The sequence below is a fragment of the Arachis hypogaea genome, chromosome 19 (assembly GCF_003086295.3).
Source record: "Arachis hypogaea cultivar Tifrunner chromosome 19, arahy.Tifrunner.gnm2.J5K5, whole genome shotgun sequence".
Lineage (NCBI taxonomy): Eukaryota > Viridiplantae > Streptophyta > Magnoliopsida > Fabales > Fabaceae > Arachis > Arachis hypogaea.
Window position 1 is genome coordinate 142867587 of NC_092054.1, and position 21297 is coordinate 142888883.

Sequence of the window (21297 nt, forward strand, 5' to 3'; positions counted from 1 at the left end):
GGTGTAGTTCTTGCCATTAAAGAAAGGTGGTCTATTATTGGACTGACCCTCTGTAAGCGTGTAGGCTATAGTGCTCACACCTATGTTGTTTACCATTGGACATTTTCTCCTAGCTGTGAAGCTTAATCCTTGAGACCAAACTCTGATACCAATTGGAAGTTCTTGATGGCCTAGGAAAGGAGGGGTTGAATTTATGGCTTCTTTTAAACTTGATTAAATAATCCTCAAACCAGAAAGTAAAACTTTTCTTTTTTATAGACTGCAAGATTGTTTATGTAGGAGATAATTTCATTTTGTCTCATAACGATAGACACAGAAACAGAGCAAGGAAGAAGAAAAAGATACAGCCATGTATCCTGGTTCAGCTACCTTGTGTAATATAGCCTACATCCAGTCTCTACCACAACTGAGGTAAAATTTTCTCTATCTTTTCAAGTATTATATACACTAATTCCTAAGGATTCAACCTAATCCTATCAGGGACAAACCAAACTTTTACCTAAGCTTGACTTGGTTAGGTTCACTCCTTAAACTCTCAGCATACTAAGTGTTCACCCAACTTAGTAAGGGATACCTCTCAGATACATGATACAAAATATAAATACAATCAAAAGAGATATGACATAAATTTTGGCTTTTCTCTCCAGGTACCTCTCTTTGCCTTTTCTCTCGATAGCTTTTCTTAATGCCTCACTTATATGCCTTTTACCACTGAATAGAAACAAAGAAAGATATAACATACAAATTGAATATTCAATGATAAACTATGAAGGTGATGATGTAGAATAGCTCTGAAGTTATAAGATAAACCAGATTCATCACTCTTAGATATAGCTCTTCATTTTGGCGGAATATTTCTTTGATGTAGAAACATTGTCCAAAATGTTGATCAAGAACAATAGAGAAGCTCTCAATGAAACTTAAACTTTGGTTCACTCTCCTTGACAAACTGAAGTTAATTTCTCCTTTTTGTATTGAGTTCTACTTCCATAGCTAGAGCTTCTTTCCAAAGTCAACTTCTTGAATCTTGAACCAGCTGAAATCTCCTTTTCTTTTCCTTTAATCAGACCAGAAAATCAGATATTAGATATCAAAGTTAAGCACAGCAGAGGAGAGATGAGCAGTGACAACTTGCTTTCTTAATGAGTTTGCCAAATTCAAACCCTTAATCTTGTGCTTTGGCCCCAAATTTTAATATTAGCTATTGATTCACAGCAGATCAGAGTTGCCACCACTTTCTTCATGTTATCCAAAATGGTTGTGCAGAGAGAAGGAGAAATCAGCAAGTAATTGACTTGCATGTTAATGAAAATTTCATACATTTATCTTCTGATTTAGCTTAATTTGAGCAATTATTTTCGGCTCCCATTTGATTTGACATAGCCTCCAAGATTTTGCTTTTTTCTTTTTCTTCTTTGATGCTTTGTGAAAAAGTGAGCTTTTCTTTCTTTTTTGTGCCTTACCCGAATCATCAGAATTCCACCAGCAACAAGATGCTCTTCCTTTCATGAAGGTAATGGGATGGACTAAGAACTTGGTCCAAGTAGCTAAGATTTATATATTTGGTTCTATTGTTTAGGTTGTACAATAACACTTGGACCTACATCACTAAATAATTGTCATCATAAAAAGTATTATTATTGTTTACTAAACTCAACAAGCATAATCTTCACCCAAACCTTGGGTAATTGCATTTATCTATGTGATCATTTCGAGAAAGTGTGTAGTCGATTGATGTAAGAAAAGCAATTGTTTGTTGAATCTTCTTAAGGTAATAGCTAACGTACTGTCTTTCTTGATGGATTTAAGTTGAGTACGAAGCCAAGTAATTTGAATCTTTAAAGTCTTAGTAAAATGGTCATGAATTTTCTCCCTTACTTGATATGCATAAACGCAATCCAGCATCTTGTTCTCTTAGAGGAAACATCCATAGATGTTAGTAACCATGTCATGAGGAAGTGATCGTGCGCCTCCTATTCTTTGTATTTGGAAGATTTTGTCCTAGCTGATTTTCTTTTTTCATTTTGCCTTAATGCTCTACTGTGGTGAAATCTTCTCTTTGATGAGGTGATCTTCGAGACCATTTGCTCCAATAGTATGGAGTGCATGTTGCTCCCATGTTCTAAATCTAATTTTGTCGACAAATTTGTCAAGAATGGGTTGAGAAAGAAAAATTTTCAGGTTGAGAAGGGTGATAAAAAATAGAAACAGGAACAATTTTTTTTATGGATCTTAACGAGATCTAGAAACCATAAAAAAATTATAGTTAATATGATAAAGGTGACAATGTAGATAGTGATTCAAAGGAGATGATGAAGAGAATAAGAGAAAATTATTGAATATCATTGGATATTGAATTAGTGAATCAGAAACTACAATCTGCTTTATTCTCATGAATACGGTATATATATATATATATATATATATATATATATATATATATATATATATATATATCGGAGCTTTATTTAAGAGTTTGTCGCTGACTAATGAGTTGTTGCATGCACAAGGGGGATTCGAACCCCATACTTACTTAAGCGGACTAGTGGCCTAAACACTAGACCAACTTTTGGTTACTGAATTTCCTATTTAAAAACTAATTAATTATGTTATGTTAATTGATTCTTGATCATTCTTGGACTCTGCATTAGGCTTCTCTCTATCACATAAATATAAATGCCAGATGTACTTGAAGGATTACCATGTGTTCATAACACATAGCGGAAGAAAAGAAGGTAATCCTAAAGATCTATTTTGTGTTTAAACTTTATTCCAATAATATAAAATATATAAATCAGATATAAATATCTGTGTAGGCTAGTAAAAATCTTTTTCTCCTCCAATGGTACGAAGGCGCTATGCGTATCCACACCGAGACCAACATTTGCTGTCAACTTTTTGACTAATGGATATCTGATCTAAATTGAGAACCTCTTTGTAACTTTTTGCACACCATAAAATTCTTCTCCAAGAATTAGACTCACATACATTTATGTCTGTAGAGGTAAAGGAATAAAACTCTGGTTATTCTCTCACCTTTCCTCTACTCTTTGCATACATATATATAGTATGAGATTTGTTACTGATTTTAAATTTGATTCTCAATTCAAATTTAAATCATATCTTGAAATTTCAAATCTAAATCCTTCAAATTTTATGAATCATATCATAACAATATAAAACATAATCGATTTGGGTCTCATCCAAATTTATAATTCAAATTTAGAAATAGAGTAACTAATTATTCTCAAATCTCATTTAATATTCTCAATTACCGTATTATTATTATTATTATTATTATTATTATTATTATTATTATTATTATTATTATTATTATTATTATTATTATATTCTTTGTGCTAGCAAAGAATATAATAATATTCCATTTGAATTAATATAATTATTTATTTGATCAAATCAAAATAATAATTAAATAATTCTACAACAAAGATTAGAACACTCGTTAGTGTGTGACCCCATAGGTTCAATACTAAGCGGATAGTAAATTAGTCATACTAAATTTACTAATCAAAGTTGGCGTCTAGCAATACTCCTCAACGACCCGATAGTATGAAGTAATATATTTACTAAGAGTCTCAAAAGAACAAAATATAATTCCTTCCATCTTTTCAGCTCTTGGTTAACCCTTAGAGTATGGTTTAATTGTCAAACTCTAACTCTTTACCATTATTATAATGAACTGTGAAAGACCTAAGAAACTCATTTCTTCATTCATTCAATTCCCTTGGCCAAGGTTTTATTCATCTTAGTCATTATAATCATAGAGCTCAAACTCTTTACCAAGAGTTGAAGGATTTCTTATTGACTAATCATTAATTCTACAAGTATTTAAATCATAGCCAATATCCATTCAACTAGCACCCTAGGGTATTAGGTGTCCAAAATCAAAGTATAATAAATACATTGTTAATTACTATGATAGTCACAGGTCAAAGGAAACTATATTACTATGTTCATCTTGAGAATATCCTATTGACAAATATGCAGTAATTATAACCATCAGAAATTCTCAAATTGAGTCAGTTCAATGGTCATATCTCTATATGTACCATCTATATATATAATTTAATAAAAGAGATCTATTAATCTCCATCCAATGAAGACCATTATATATATATTGATCTTTGCGGATTATAATGTCCTTTTTAATAATCCTATGACCAAGAATAATTTAGATTAAATTATAAAAGATTTATCTCTCAATATTATGATCACTATCACAATGATAAATCCCTAAATTTAATCATGGACCTTATTATATTAACATTTTAATATAATAACAATAACAAATTATTTGACACATGATTGATTGGATTGTGGTCATACTACTTATTCCTAACAATCTCCCACTTGCACGAGAGCCAATCATAATAGATTGGATCTTGGGCATACTATTATCTCAATAATATCCCACTTGCACTAGAGACAATCAATCATGTCTATAGGTTTTCAATGCATATTTGTATTTATCAAAATTCTTTTGAACTTAAACACCTTAGCTCTTGAGTACATGTGCTTGACTTTTTGCAAAATACACCTAGTGTATAATAAATATCACGTTTTCTCAAAATATGAAATCTCCCACTATAATAGCGCATAATTTTATTTGAAGGACAATCCTTATTGAACATGATTATAAAAAATCTAGGTAACCATTAGATCTATCTTGATAGAATTGTATCATTATACAAATAGACTACTTTTCAAAAATTTAGTTTGACGATCAAACTTTTTATACTTTTAGGATACTGAAAGTACATCCTTTATTGAGTGGTAAACAATTCTAATAAAAGTAATTGTACTTCTACTTTTTCTTTGTAAATACAAAGTTTCTCTTGACATTGCACAAATTAATTTTTAGATTGTCTTGAACTTTATAGAATTCTATTTGTTCACCTTATCTTCCTTTGGGAGGGAATATCTTTTTCTAAAAAAGAGTTCAACCTCTTATCACAAACACTTTGTCGTAAGAAGGGTGATAGAAATAATACTCATTATTTCTTTAGGATAACCAATAACATTCATTTATCGAACCTAATATCAATTCTATTATTGTACAATCTCTTAACACATAATAAGACATCTCCAAACTCTAATATTTTTTAGTTTCAGTTTATGCCATTTCTATATCTCATATAGGTAAAAACTGATTTAGTGAGAAATTTGTTAATTTAGCCACATTTCTAAAATGTAGTCTAAATATTTAACAAATAGTGATCCTCAGCTAAATTCCTTGTTTCTTAAACATGATGAAGTACATAGAGTACTAGTATTTGTGCATTGAGAGAATCTCATTCTCTATTCAATAGAATATCAATGAGATATTAGAGCTTTTGCTTTAAACTCTTATAATAAAAATACTCAATATCTTTATTATTGGTCAAACCAACTATTAAGAACAATTTTAATTCACATCCTCAATACTTATATTGAGCTTTTCCAAAGAGATCACAAACCTTAATCGTATTAAGACCTATTATAAATTGTTTGTAACAAAATAAATATCCAAAAATACTTACAAGAACAATTCTCGCTAAAACCATTTATCTAATGACATTCCAACTTCTAAACTTATTTAGATAAAAATATATTGCCCAATACTCCCACTAATTTAAACAAATTTTTTTATAGTCATACTATCTTACTTTGGGCATCATATCTTCTCAAGATATTCAGTAATAAATAGTGGGGAGATGCTTTTGAAATTAGAACTTATGGTTGTCAAAATAATCCATGTAAAATAATATTACAAATACTTCAAAAGTTCTGAACATTCCAAAACCAATTTTATTGGAGGATATTATTTTAATAGAATTATCATCTCCATGATAACCCTTTCATACATGAGAACAATTCTTAGATGTTAGCCAATATATTCGTGGATTTATCTCAATTGTTAAAGAATTTCTACCAGTATTTGTGGATTAAATTTTATACTCCCAGGTTGTCTAGGTAAAAATATAAAATTAAATCCTTAATACATCAAATGTATACACTGATTATTATCTTGAAAATAAAACTTCTGGTTCTCAGACTGCTCTTTATAATCAAGAATATTAGAAAAAACTAATTTCTAAAATTATAGTTGTAAGACCCATAATTTTTTTAAAATTCTTATTATGAGTCAATTTTAATTTATTTATTCATTAAAGACTTTATTTTCAGAGATTATTTTATTAAAAATAATTAAATCAAGTTTCGATAATTAAATTATAAATTTTATTTAATTTTATAATTACTGGATAATTTTCTATATTTAAATTATAAAGTTTAGTAGTTGTAAAATAGTAAGAATTTTATATGATTTGATTTAGGTAATTAAGATTTTGGAATTTAATATTTTAAATTTTAAATTTTGTTAATAAAAAATTAATTATATTATTGTATATTTTAAATTAGAGTACTTGATTGAAGGCCAATTAGTAATTTGATATAATAAATAATATTTTTAAAATAATTTTAAAGGATTAAATTAGATTTTAAATTAATAAAATATACCCTAATTTGATTAGAATTACCAAATCCTAATTAATCCAAATATTCCCAAATTAAACCCTAACCTCCCTAATACTAACAGCACCGCCATCCACCCCCCAAAAACCCTCATCAATTCACCCATTCACCGAGAAAGAAAGAAAGAAAAGCAGAAAGAAAAAGAAAGGGGAAACAGAAACAGGGGAAAGGGAGAAGAGGGGGAGTGTCGAGGGAGTGAGGGAAGAGAAGAGAGAACGAGCCGCGCACCGCCATCGTTCGACGTCACCGAATTGCTCGCCACCATCGTCGCTGGCGCTGGCGCTGACGCGGAAAGGAGACGTGAGCCAGAGACCGCGATGATGGAGCCACCGTCGTCGTTGTCCGAGGCTGTCCGCGTCGCCGTTGCCTTGAGCTAGCCATCGTTGAGACTGTCGCCATCGCTATCGTCATCTTGAAATGTAGTTTATATTTCTTTGTTTCACAATCTGTACCTTACGCATATCTTGATCTGTTTACATCTTCGACTATGTTAAAAACTCTTGCAACACAGTTGCTGATCTCATATTCCTCCACGAACTATGAAATCCTTGTAATAATTTGAAGTTGATCCGTTGCGTTGCATTACTATTAGTTTTGATAATTTCTCTTTTGTAAAATCTCATACTTCTTTGACTCAGCTTGAATTTGTTTCAAACTAATACGCTATTTTTCTTCTTATTGATCCTATTGAAATTTTTCTGATTCAAGATTTATCCTTGTAGTTACCAATTGACTCCTTTCCAGCACTCCTCATTGCTTGTGTATCCGTGTTTACCTGTAATTTCATTAGTTCTTTCAAATTTTTATGATTACTGTCTTTGTCGCTTGTCATTTCCTTCTAAAATCTTGTGTCCTTCTGAGTAAATTCGAGATTTATTTTAATGCCACGTGCAATCTTAGATACGGCAAGTAATACGTTAGTTCTTAGAGCACGGTTAGTGAATGCGGAATATGAAGCTGGTAAGTGTGCGATGCTACAAGATGTTTTGGAGCTGTGTTTTACGCAAAAGGGTTTTGTCAATGTTGGATTTGTGACCGGTAGTGAGTTTGCGGAGTGATAGATAAGGTGGAGAGTTGCCGAGGGATCTATTTGATAAAGTGTGGTTGGGAATAGTGAAGTTATATCATGTTGAAGTTTAGGAAGTTGAATCTTTGGAGTCGGTGCGAGATCAGTGTTGAGAATGTTAATCACGTTGTTTTAACGCCGGTATGCTTTGTGATCTTTTGCACCAAGCTTGTTTTGTAGCTTCTGTTTCACATCACACTTATATCCTTATATCCTTATGCCATATGAAAATCTTGGTATATGAAACTGTATGTGTATATATGCTGTGATCTTTTGTTTATCCTTAAATGTGTTTGAAAGTAAAGTGATATGAAGTCTCTTTCATTATCAATTTTAAAAATTCTTATAAGGTGGGTAGGATGTAAGACCCATAATTTTTTTAAAATTCTTATTATGAGTCAATTTTAATTTATTTATTCATTAAAGATTTTATTTTCAGAAATTATTTTATTAAAATAATTAAATCAAATTTCGATAATTAAATTAGAAATTTTATTTAATTTTATAATTACTGGATAATTTTCTATATTTAAACCATAAAGTTTAATAGTTGTAAAATAGTAAGAATTTTATATGATTTGAGTTAGCTAATTGAAATTTTAGAATTTAATATTTTAACTTTTAAATTTTGTTAATAAAAAAAATTAATTACATTATTGTATATTTTAAATTAAAGTACTTGATTGAAGGTCAATTAGTAATTTGATATAATAAATAATATTTTTAAAATAATTTTAAAAGATTAAATTAAATTTTAAATTAATAAAATATACCCTAATTTTATTAGAATTACCAAATCCTAATTAACCCAGATATCCCCAAATTAAACCCTAACCTCCCTGATACTAACAGCACCGCTATCCTCCCCCAAAATCCCTCAACCATTCACCCATTCATCGAGAAAGAAAGAAAGAAAAGCAAGAAGAAAAAGAAAGGGGAAACAAAAACAGGGAAAAGGGAGAAGAGAGGGAGTGCCGAGGGAGTGAGGGAAGAAAAGAGAGAACGAGCCACACACCGCCGTCGTCTGTTGTCGCCGAATTGCTCGCCACTATCGTCGCTGGCGCTGACGCGGGAAGGAGACGCGAGCCAGAGACCGCGATGAGGGTGCCGCCGTCGTCGTTGTCCGAGCCTGTCCGCGTCGCCGTTGCCTTGAGCCAACCATCATCGAGACTGTCACCATCACTGAGAAGGAGACTCGCGAAGGGGACCGCAACAGGAAGGAGAGGAAGCTGCCTCTGTTGCCGCCGTGTAGAGCCGCTAGCCCACCGCCGTCATCGTTGTGAGTGGTGTCGCTGTTCCGAGCCGCCATGTCCTACCACCGCTGCTGTTGAGCCACCGTCACTATGAGGAACAGAACGCACGAGACAGAGGATATGGAGCTTTGTGGGAGCTCTACCACTGCCGACGCCGTCACTAAAATCAAGCCAGATTCACCGGTAACTCTACTTCCTTTCTTGAAAATCTGTTCTGCTCCTAGTTTGTGCCACTATTCTGATTATTGTTGGTGTCTCTGCTGCCTTAATCACTTGGCGTGATGCTACTGCCGCTAGGATGGATGTCCAGGTCTAATTTATGTTTTTCTGCTGCTAGGAGCCAACACGAGAGCTGTTTCTAATAATTCTGGTCGGATATCTTTTTCGATTCTAGGTCATTTACATGTTTTACTGTCTTTTCCATGCTTATTTCTTATTCGATTTTTGTATATTTCCTTGTCTGCATTTCTTGAAGCTGATTCAGCTACTGTAATTGCAATTTGTAATAACGCGGTCACTATAAGAGGCGTCAAAGTTGTTGCTATTTTCGTGGGATTAATGCTATCGCTGTTGCCATGAATTAAAAGGAAAGAGAATTGTCATGATAAGTTATGCGGACTCGGCTAACTGAGGTAGTGGATCATTTTAAAGTTAAAATATTTTGGGGTTGAATACCTGATGAGTTTAGTGGATTAATACAAGTGAATTAATTTTTGTGCTTGAAATGATTTTCTGCTGTGATTGAAGTTGTGGTGGAATCGATTATTGATTTGTCAATTTTTTATGAGTTTCTGGCAAAAATGATTAAATATATTGATTTTGAATCTTTGTTTGAAATTGGTTCTGATTGATTATGAAAGATGGATTTGAAAATGTTAATTTAAAATCTTGGTTTTGATTGAGTCGAAGTTGAAAAGAGGGGACCCGTAATGGGTGGCAAACTCCAGTTTTTAGGGGAGGTGCTGCCGGAATTTTTCTAAGAATTTTGAAGAAGTTTTAGTTGTGATTTTGAAATACGATTTCGAATTAAAGGCTCAATATTAAATAACTAAAAAGGAAAATAGGTTAGTAAGGCCTTACTTTTGTTACGATCATGACGTATTGGAAGTTGGGTTGTTATATTATGGTATCAAAGCAGTTCATCCTATTTAGAGCCTTGGAAATTGACTGACTATGCTTCATTGCATACTCTGAGTATTTGTCATATAGTAGGTCTTGTCTGGATAACAAGAATTGGATCTTTAAACACATGACTGTCTATTGATTAACGCTATTAGCTTACCGTTGCATATCTGTTGATGTTATTGATGGTTATGTCTACGGGAAAGTTAATGGGTTATCATAGATAAAATAGAATTAATAGGTAATGTGAATAACAGGTTTTAGGAGCGTTAGAAATTAATTTCTGAAGTTAGTTGACGTATGATCCTTATTTGTGTTTGGCGTTATCTTTTCCTCTATCAGTTGCATTGAAATTCCTTGTCTCACTGTCTTCTCTTGAAATGTGGCTTTATTCTTTGTCAAATTGTATTCCTGATCATCCCCTGGATTCTTGATGTTATGGTTCTCAACTTTGCATTCTTCTATGTGAACCTTGTACTCTAATTTAATTGGAACTTGCTTCGATCAATATATCATCTTGTCTTTTATTCTTTCTATCAAAATTTTCTGAATTAGATTCTTTCTTAAGGTACGATTTGATTCTAGAGTTACATAATCTACATCTTATGCGTATTCTATTCTGAATATGCGACTAGTTATCCCGTAGAATCTTGACATCATAGTTTTAGGTTTTTTGTTCCTCTACTTAGACGATGTAATTCATTGACGAATTTAAATCTGTTTTGCCGTAATACATCCTATCTTATAGTGTCCTCTTATAATCCTTGTTTTGGATCTTCAAAGTTATTCTGATTTTATTTTCCTCTCACCTGAATTCTTGTCCATGACTATCTTTTGAACTTCTAAACCTTACTTCTAATTTAGCATACACTTATACGAATTTTGTAACTTCTTTATATGGTTTAAAACCTGTAGGTTCATAATGCTACACCTACTCTTTTACTGACTTATGGAAAAAAAAGTTATTACACTCTAGACTTTTTTCTTTAATTACAACTTGATTTTCTACCAATTTTATCACAACTTTTTTGAGTAAAATACCAATTATGCTCCCGAATTTGTAAAACGCTGACAAAAATAACCCTAATATTTGATAACGACAAGCATACCCTCGAACAATTTAAAAATGCTACAAAACTGACCAACCGTGAGGAGAACCCTTCTCCATTAAACGGAGCTTGGTGATGTGGCAAACGTAAATCCAACGTGGCCTCTGTATTAGGATCTCAATCCCTTATCTCCCTTATATGGAATTGAGCGAGAACGTTTTCCCCAATTTGAGCAGAAAGCAAAACCCTAACCATTGCCATGCATGGTGGAAGCTCAGTCATGTCCAGTTGTAATCGAAGGACACAGTCTATGGAAAATAGTAGATCTGAAGGGCTCGAAGAATATGTGAGCAAGCCATGTGATGGCACATGCTTCTGTCGTCTTCAGGTGGTGGCGTTGAAGTCGAAGATGATGAGAAATCCAGGAAGATGGTTCTTCAGGTGTCCTCTGTAGAAGGTCTGTATGAATTTTCTGCTTGATTTCTTCCCCCCGTTGACAACTGACCTTCATGAATGGTTTTTGTGTTGGGCAGACGAAGAACACTGGGTGCCGTTATTTTCAATGGATGGACGAAACGAATGAGGAATCTGCTGGGGTGGAGGAATGCTCTAAGAATGGCACAGTAGTATGCAATGCATGTAGAGTCTTGAAAGGGAGGTTTACCAGTGTTGAGAGTGAGACGACACAGATAGATCGAAAGATGTTGATAGAGCAGATGAAGAGAGTTGAATTGCTTCTGTGTTTCATTCTGGGTGGACTTGTACTGAGTTTGAGTATGAGTTTGATTTTTTTGGTTAGATAGGACAACGGATGCATGCAGGACAGGGTTTATTGACGAATGTAATGTGTTATTGTTGCGTAGAATTTATGTTGACATTGCTGTGGCTATTTACTTACTTGTTAATGAATTGGATCTGTGAAATAAGTTCAAATAGACCTAAGAAATCAAAATTGGTAACTGCACAAGATTAAAACCAAAACAACTGGTCTGCATAACATTAAGCATTAGCACTAACTGTTCCAACTAAAATACTCTATACATGCTAATCAGTCTTCATACCAGACAGCAAAATGCTCAAATTGTCCAACAAAGGGCAATAACTAACCATACTAAACATCAACATACAACCCAAAAAGTAGATAAAGTTATAACTAAATACCAACCATATTAAATATCAACATACAACCCAAAATACTCAAATTGTCCAACAAAGGGCAACTAAATATCAAGTTATAACCCAAAAGATGAACTAATTATATATCCAAGTCTCCTTCAAGCTGACTGATTTGGCATGAACTTTGAGAACCTAGAAGTGGTTGCCTTAGATGCTCCATTTATGGTTTCATTTGACACAAGTGGAGTCCTTGTGGAGTTTGGAACTCCTGAACCAATAGCAACATTTGTAGCAGGTGCAGGGGGCTTTGTTTGTGGGGCCTAAATGGTGGGTTGGGCCTTGGAGTGGCTTGTGAGCCTGGAGCTGTGGGCCTAACATGGTGTTGGGCTGTTGGAGCTATAGCTGTGGGCCTCAGATGCGGTTGGGCTAAGGAGGGTCTCATAATAGGTATCTTTACCCTGATTCTTTCCCTGCTAATAGATGCTGCAGCAGCCACAGCAGTGTTGGAGGGAGCTTTAGGAGTTGTTGTAGCACTCTTAGTAGATCTTGGTGCTCTCCTTGCAAGGTTGGATCTAGCAGATCTCCTTGTTTCAGCATGACTAGTTGAACTGGATGTGTTCATGTTGGCCTACAATAAATTAACTCTAATTAATACATCTAAAGTTAGTGTAAACAGCAATTATTGAAAAATGTGCTACCTCTTCATCAGCTTCAGATTGTGGATGGCCTTGTGTGAGCTCCTCTTCGACTGCATCCATGGTTTCCTCTCAATACATCTCCTGCTCTGAGTCTGACATGTCTTGTAAGCCCCTGGGTGGCACAACTCCTCCTGTTACTGGCTGACCTCCTTGAGGTGCTTCTTGTGCATCTGCATCTTCCCCATGTGCAACATGATTCTTATCCAGACAGGTCCTGGAGTTGTGTCCCACCTACGAAGACAACATAATTCCAAGCATCAACAGAAAAGAACAGTCAACAGCAAGAGTTGTGGAACAAGTGAGTTTTTATTTACCTTTTTGCAATATTTACAGCTTGTTTTTCCATAGCTCCTCTTGAGTTTGTACTGGCTCCCACTATGACTCTCTGATTCATGTCGTGCTCTCTTCTTTGTAGGCCTTTCTATTGGCCTCTTATAAGGTGGAGGGAGACACGGCAGGCCCTCTGCATCAGCCCAAAACTCTTGACTAGGGACAGTGTTGATGTGAAATTGATATGTTCTGTTGTATGCCTCCATGGTCAGCCAATGGTGGGTATAATCCTCTGGTCGATGATTTTTTCTTTGAATTGCAGCAACTCCATGACAGCACGGCAGACCTGTCAGTTGCCACTTTCTACAAGTGCAAGTCCTGTCCTCAGTGTTGACTCGAACTATTCGACCATGCCTTCTAACTTCAAAGACATTGTGGTCATCGTCTCCCACCCATTGAGCTTCCCAGTAATTTCCTTCCTTCTTTTCCTTCTCCAATCTGCTCATTTGGATAGGAGCCAATTTTCCCGTGTAGGCCATTAGTGCATCTTTATGTGTTGCCATAGTCTTCATGAGGTAATATCTAATCTCCTCTAGCATGATAATGATGCTCTTGCCTCTTAGCCCCACCATGGTTGCATTAAGTGACTCAGCGTTGTTATTGGTTATGTTATCCACTTTAGGCCAAGTAGAGAATCTTGATCTTGACCAAGTTTCTTGCTCATACTTCGACAGATATTTCCATGCAGAAGTATTAATTCTCTTGATAGCATCCATACCTTCATTAAATTCCTGGTCAGTCAATGCCCTTGCACATTGAAATAGCAACTGTTTAAGCTCTAGGTCTTTCCAGCGCTTGTTGAAATTCCTCCACATATGCATAGTACAAAACCTGTGATTAACCCCTGGCATAACTTCTTGTAGAGCAGGAATCAGCCCCTGTCTATAACTAAGTTGGTCATCATATACTATAAGATAATTGAAGACACAAGTTACAGACAAGTTACCTTCTGTTTGTCAGACATAAAGTGCCAATCAAATTGCCTGTGATCTCCGATATCCTCCAACAAATACTCTAGAAATTCTTTCCAATTATTCTTTGTTTCTGCATCAACTACTCCATATGCAACTGGGAATAGATGATTGTTGGCATCCTGAGCAACGACTGTCAGCAGCTGCCCCCCAAAATAACCCTTCAAAAATGCTCCATCAAGGCATAGGAAAGGCTTACATCCTTGCTTGAATCCCCGTTTGCAGGCATCTAGACAGATGTAAAGACTTCTAAACTTAGGCAACCTTTCTTGTTGTGGGGTTGTGCTCATACAGCAAGTGGATCCTGGGTTGGCCTTACGGAGCTCATTCAAGTAAGTCCTTAACTTCAAATATTGTTCCCTTTCTGTGGCCTCAATGACATCCTTAGCCTTCTCCATTGCCCTAAACATCATTCTCTCTCCGACACATATATAAAACTCAACCTTGAACATATCTCGAGCCTCTCTATGAGACAAGTTAGGACACACCCTAATCTTGCTAATCAACTCCTTCGAAACCCATTTACAAGTGACTGACCTGCTTTTGTTACTCCTTGGACATGTGTGCTCATCGACCAATGTTTTGATTTGGTAACTAGGTGGCTGGTTTCTCCTTGCACAGTAAACTTCCCATGGACAATTTTCGTTGTAACAGATGACGCTGCACCTATGTGGTTCAACCTTGAGAAAAAAGGCTTCTCTGCCCAGCTAAATATTGTACTTCCTGACTGCATCCTTAAACTGCCGCATCATGCCAAACTCCATTCCTAACACCAGTCTAATTTTGCCAAATTTTGTATCAGGATTATGCTGAGGGAATACCGATTTTTCATCCTCAGAATCAGAACCGGGTGGGGTGTGCAGCTCTTTAGAATGATACTGATACTCAATGGGCTTTTCATCATGGTCATGTGGGTTAGGAACAACCACCCTTGGAGCCTGATTCTCTTCCCTAGGTGGCAGAATCCTCTGTCCGGATGGACGGGGTCTTCGATGATTCCTCCGGCCTTGAACCCCACAACATGCATCCTCATCTAATTTTACAACATTACGCATTCATATGATTAGGTTATTAATTAATAAACAACTTATGATAAGTAAAACACAATCCCAACAATAAACAATATTACTACTAGGATCTACAATTCATATGCTTACCAGCATGTGCATCACAATTATTTTGTTGTGCAGGTTGAGCTCTACCAGATGGTTGGGGCCTCGCATGTTTCTTCCTGCGTTTTCTTCCCCTGCCATCAGCTTCTTCAGGATTACGTTGCCCCTCCTGGTCTTCAACATGTGTCTGATGGTTGTCTCCTAAATTGGGGGCCTCATTTTTAGTTGTTGTAGCCTGAGTTTGATTAGAAAGCTTTTCAGTAGCAGCCTCATCTGGCAACGCAGCATCATACCCCCCTTTGTTCAACGTTGGTTCATCCTCTTCTTACTCTTGCTCCTCGTGTTGTGGGGGATCATCTTGATAATTTGCTTCATTTTCTGAAGGATCTCCTTCTACTTCTGTCTTTTCATATCCTTCATCCTCTTCATTTTGTTGGGGTTCCTGGTGCTGATTTTCCTGATCTTCTAAACGAGGAATCTCAACTTCTTCATTACCGATAACCTCAGCCTCATCAACATACTCTGGATCCGCATCAACTGGATGCTCAAAATACAAGTGGACCCTATTTTCATTCCTCAATGCAGCATCACACAACTTAACCACATCGGCATCCCTCCTGAGCACCCGTAACCCATTAGCTAAATCCTTCCCTGGCTCCAACCAATAAACTTCATTATACCTAGTATAACCTAAATCTAGAAACAAGCCTTCCACAAGGAATAGATTACATGTATCAACGTGCACCCTCTCGATGATACTCACTGAACCACCATTATACTTCAGCACACCATCCGCATCTTTCTCTAACCAACCCTGATGGTGATAAACAAATGTGATATGCATAGCCATCTGACAAAAATAATCACAAAAGTCATAATCAGCTAACACAACACATCAAAACACCATCATCATACCTCCATATTCAAACCCCAAACAACTGATAATAAAAACAACGGAAACATAAAATGCTTACCAAAACCTTGGTTGTTCCATGGCGACTTCTTCACTCCGTATCAACGCCAAACGTGACACTGCATGTGACGTTACCAAATCCAACAGACGGATATAAAGCGACAAGTGACGAAGACAAGTAAAGACCACCACCAAGAAACTCTTCACTTTCGCGCGTCCAACATAGTCTTAGTTAAATATGGTCTTTCACTAAAGGTTAATTTAGTAATTTCATTTGAATTGGGCAATTAGGGTTTCATAAATTAGGGATATAGGGAGATAAGGGATTGAGATCCTAATACGGAGGCTACGTTGGATTTTCGTTTGCCACATCACCAAGCTCCGTTAAACGGAGAAGGGTTCTCCTCACGGTTAGTCAGTTTTGTAGCGTTTTTAAATTGTTCGAGGGTATGATTGTTGTTATCAAATATTAGGGTTATTTTTGTCAGCGTTTTACAAATTCGGGGGCATAATTGGTATTTTACTCTTTTTTTTTTTTACATATTCTTATGTGATTTTGCACCCGAGTATTTTTTAAGATTTTGAGAAAATATTTTTGCTCGTAGCTCAATTGAGTTCTATCTTATAAACTTTGCATATCTAATTTTAATTTGAGTTGTTTGGATGCAATACTTTTATATTTCTTTTGAGAAAGTGAATTCATTCCTTCTTGATTTTATCCATTCCTTGTTAACACTACCATCGATTTTTAGTATTCTTTTCGACCCAGCTTAAATTCGATTCAAAAGAGTGCATTGTTCTTCTTTTTTATTGTTCTTACCAAAATTCTTAGATTCAAATTCCTTCTTAAGATTATAACTTGATTTCCTATCAACCTCGCTATTGTTTTTATGCAAATTCTTATTTGATTATGTACCTAAAGCATCTTTCAAGATTTTTGAGAAAATATTTTATCCTTAGTCTAACTAATTTTCATTTCACAAATCTTGCATAATCTAATTCGACTTGAATCTGTTTTAACAAGACGCAATATTTACATTTTTATTGACTCTCTTGAACTTCATAAATATATAATTGCCTTGTTTTCCTTTATAGTTACTATTGGAGTTCTTTGAAATCAAAATTCTTTTCTATTTGTATTTTGATTCTTCTTTCTGGCATACTTCATAACTTTTTTACCATTATTGTTTATTGGTAACTTGAACCATTCTTTCATATACTGGTGAACTTTGTGCTCCTCTGATTTGGTTTTAGCTTATTTTGATCTAATTTACTGCTATCCTTTTCTTGTTCCTTATAGAGTTCCTAGATTCAATATTTCTTGTTAAGATGCGAAATGACACTTTTTGGAACATTTTCTCGTGCATATACATCGTTGCTTAGTTATAATCCTACGCCTTCTTCTGAATTCATGTGAATCTTATCTTTGTCGCTTATTCTTCTCTTACTGAGATTTGCATCTCATTGAACATACTTACGCTTATCTCTTTGAAAATTGTTTTGGGTATGACACGGATTCTTAAATCTTTGAAAATGTTAAGTTCTCCTTTTAGTTAGGCAGTATTGGCTTATACATTCTAATCGTGACGTGTAATTTGAAGTATCGTTTAACCTTTTCATTTTCTTGAAATGTAGTTTATATTTCTTTGTTTCACAATCTGTACCTTACGCATATCTTGATCTATTTACATTTTCAACTATGTTAAAAACTCTTGCAACACAGTTGCTGATCTCATATTCCTCCACGAACTATGAAATTCGTGTAATAATTTGAAGTTGATCCGCTGCGTTGCGTTACTATTGGTTTTGATAATTTCTCTTTTGTAAAATCTCATACTTCTTTGACTCAGCTTGAATTTGTTTCAAACTAATACGCTATTTTTCTTCTTATTGATCCTATTGAAATTTTTCTGATTCAAGATTTATCCTTGTAGTTACCAATTGACTCCTTTTCAGCACTCCTCATTGCTTGTGCATCCATGTTTAATTGTAATTTCATTAGTTCTTTCAAATTTTTATGATTACTGTCTTTGTCGCTTGTCATTTCCTTCTAAAATCTTGTGTCCTTCTGAGTAAATTCGAGATTTATTTTAATGCCACGTGCGATCTTAGACACGACAAGTAATACGTTAGTTCTTAGAGTAGTGAGAAAGAGACTCGCGAACGGAACCGCAACAAGAAGGAGAGGAAGCTGCCTCTGTCGCCGCCGTGTAGAGCCGCAAGCCCACCGCCGTCATCGTTGTGAGCGGTGTCGCCGTTCCGAGCCGCCGCGTTTGGTGCACGAAATTGTGATCATCAACAATGGCGCCAAAGGACTTGGAGCTCTTAAACGTGAATCACAATTTCGCACAACTAACCAGCAAGTGCACTGGGTCGTCCAAGTAATAAACCTTACGTGAGTAAGGGTCGATCCCACGGAGACTATCGGCTTGAAGCAAGCTATGGTCATCTTGTAAATCTCAGTCAGGCAGATTCAAATGGTGATGGAGAATTGATAATTAAAAGATAAATAAAACATAAAATAAAGATAGAGATACTTATGTAATTCTTTGGTTGGAATTTCAGATAAGCGTATAAAGATGCTTTGTTCCTCCTGAACCTCTGCTTTCCTATTGCCTTCTTCCAATCATTCATACTCCTTTCCATGGCAAGCTTTATGTTGGGAATCACCGTTGTCAATGGCTACTTCGTTCCCGTCCTCTCAGTGAAAACATTCCAAATGCACTGTCACCACACGGCTAATCATCTGTCGGTTCTCGATCATGTTGAAATAGGATCCATTGATCCTTTTGCATTTGTCACACGCCCAACAATTGCGAGTTTGAAGCTCGTCACAGTCATCCCTTCCCAGATCCTACTCAGAATACCACAAACAAGGTTTAGATGTTCTGGATCTCAGGAATGGCCGCCAATAATTCTAGCCTATACCACGAAGGTTCCAATCTGAGATTAGAAACCCAAGAGATACACATTCAAGCTTGTTTGCATGTAGAACGGAAGTGGTTGTCAGTCACGCGTTCATAGGTGAGAATGGTGATAAGTGTCACATAATCATCACATTCATCATGTTCTTGGGTGTGAATGAATATCTTGGAGAAGAAATAGACTTGAGTTGAATAGAAAAATAATAGTACTTTGTATTAATTCATGAAGAACAGCAGAGCTCCACACCTTAATCTATGGTGTGTAGAAACTCCACCGTTAAAAATACATAAGAACAAGGTCTAGGCATGGCCGAATAGCCAGCCTTCAAACGTGTCTAAGATAGCATAAGACTTATCAAAGATTAAAAATACAATAGTATAAGGTCCTATTTATAGAGAACTAGTAGCCTAGGGTTTACAGAAATCAGTAATTAATGCAGAAATCTTCTTCCGGGCCCACTTGGTGTGTGCTTGGGCTGAGCATTGAAGCTTCCATGTGTAGAGACTTTTTTTGGAGTTAAACGCCAGCTTTTGTGCCAGTTCCAGCGTTAAACGCTAGAATTCTTGAGCTGACTTGGAACGCCTGTTTGGGCCATCAAATTTCGGGCAAAGTATGGACTATTATATATTGCTGGAAAGCTCAGAATGTCTACTTTCCAACGCAATTGAGAGCGCGCCAATTGGGCTTCTTTAACTCCAGAAAATCTACTTTGAGTGCAGAGAGGTCAAAATCCAATAGCATCTGCAGTCCTTTTTTAGCCTCTGAATCAGATTTTTGCTCAGGTCCCTCAATTTCAGCCAGAAAATACCTGAAATCACAGAAAAACACACAAACTCATAGTAAAGTCCAGAATTGTGATTTTTATTTAAAAACTAATAAAAACATAATAAAAACTAACTAAAATATACTAAAAACATACTAAAAATAATGCCAAAAAGTGTATAAATTATCCGCTCATCAGCGTCCTACCACCGTTGCTGCTAGGCCACCGTCACTATGAGGAACAAGACGCACGAGATAGAGGATAGGGAGCTTCGTGGGAGCTTCGCCACTGCCGACGCCGTCGCCGAAAGCGGGCCATATTTACTGGTAACTCTACTTCCTTTCTTGAAAATTTGTTCTGCTCCTTGTTTGTTATTATTGTTGGTGTCTCCGCTGCCTTAATCACTTGGAGTGAAGCTACTGCTGCTAGGACGGATGTCCGGGTCTAATTTCTGTTTTTCTGCCGCTAGGAGCCGACACGGGAGCTGTTCCTAATGATTCTGGTCGGATATCTTTTTCGATTCTAGGTCATTTACATGTTTTACTGTCTTTGCCATGCTTATTTCTTATTCGATTTTTGTATATGTCCTTGTCTGGGTTTCTTGAAGCTGTTTTAGCTACTGTAATTGCAATTTGTAATAACGCGGTCGCTATAAGAGGTGTCAGAGTTGTTGCTATTTTCGTTGGGTTAATGCTGTCGCTATTGCCATGAATTAAAAGGAAAAGGAATTGTCATGATAAGTTATGCGGACTCGGCTAACTGAGGTAGGGGATCGTTTTAAAGTTAAAATATTTTGGGGTTGAATACCTGATGAGTTTAGTGAATTGATGCAAGTGAATTAATTTCTGTGCTTGAAATGATTTTCTGTTGTGATTGAAGTTGTGGCGAAATTGATTATTGATTTGTCAATTTTTTTATGAGTTTCTGGCAAAAATGATTGAATATATTGATTTTGAATCTTTGTTTGAAATTGGTTCTGATTGATTATGAAAGATGGATTTGAAAATGTTAATTTGAAATGTTGGTTTTGATTGAGTCGAAGTTGAAAATAGGGGACCCGTAATGGGTGGCAAACTCCAGTTTTTAGGGGAGGTGCTGCCGGAATTTTTCTAAAAATTTTGAAGAAGTTTTAGTTGTGATTTTGAAAACGATTTTGATTTAAGTAGCTTTAATAAAAGAAGTATGTTTTGAATGTTTTTAAAGATTATTAAAGAAAATCAGATTCTTATAATTTTGTTAACTTGTAGTTTTAAACTCATTTGATTTCTAATAATGAGAAGAGATTTGATTAACTAGCCAAAGACTTTAAAGTAGGAAATTGAGTATAAATTCAAGGATTTGGGAATAGAAAAGTGGGTTTAATATTTTTAATAAAATTGAACATAAGAGTTAAAAGAAGAAAGTTATTTTAAGGAATATGATGAAAAATGTGTGCTGTTGATTTG

General features: G+C 35.4%; 1 protein-coding gene across 1 annotated transcript; it reads right to left on the reverse strand.

The window, feature by feature from the left end:
* Positions 1-12907: 12907 nt before the first annotated feature.
* On the reverse strand, positions 12908-14537 carry LOC112778929 (uncharacterized). The gene is made up of 3 exons (XM_025823194.1): positions 14115-14537; positions 13153-14046; positions 12908-13069 (listed from the first exon to the last, which is right to left on the reverse strand). The coding sequence occupies exons 1-3, from the start codon at positions 14535-14537 to the stop codon at positions 12908-12910; spliced, it is 1479 nt and encodes a 492-aa protein (XP_025678979.1).
* Between the last annotated feature and the right edge of the window lie 6760 nt (positions 14538-21297).

Excerpts from the sequence above, each read along its gene's own strand:
- LOC112778929 (XM_025823194.1), bottom strand. The coding sequence starts at position 14,537 with ATGGAGAAGGCTAAGGATGTCATTGAGGCCACAGAAAGGGAACAATAT. Across the intron at positions 14,047-14,114 it reads TTATGTCTGACAAACAGAAG|GGGCTGATTCCTGCTCTACA; the intron begins GTAACTTGTCTG and ends AGTTATAGACAG. Across the intron at positions 13,070-13,152 it reads GCTGTAAATATTGCAAAAAG|GTGGGACACAACTCCAGGAC; the intron begins GTAAATAAAAAC and ends TTGTCTTCGTAG.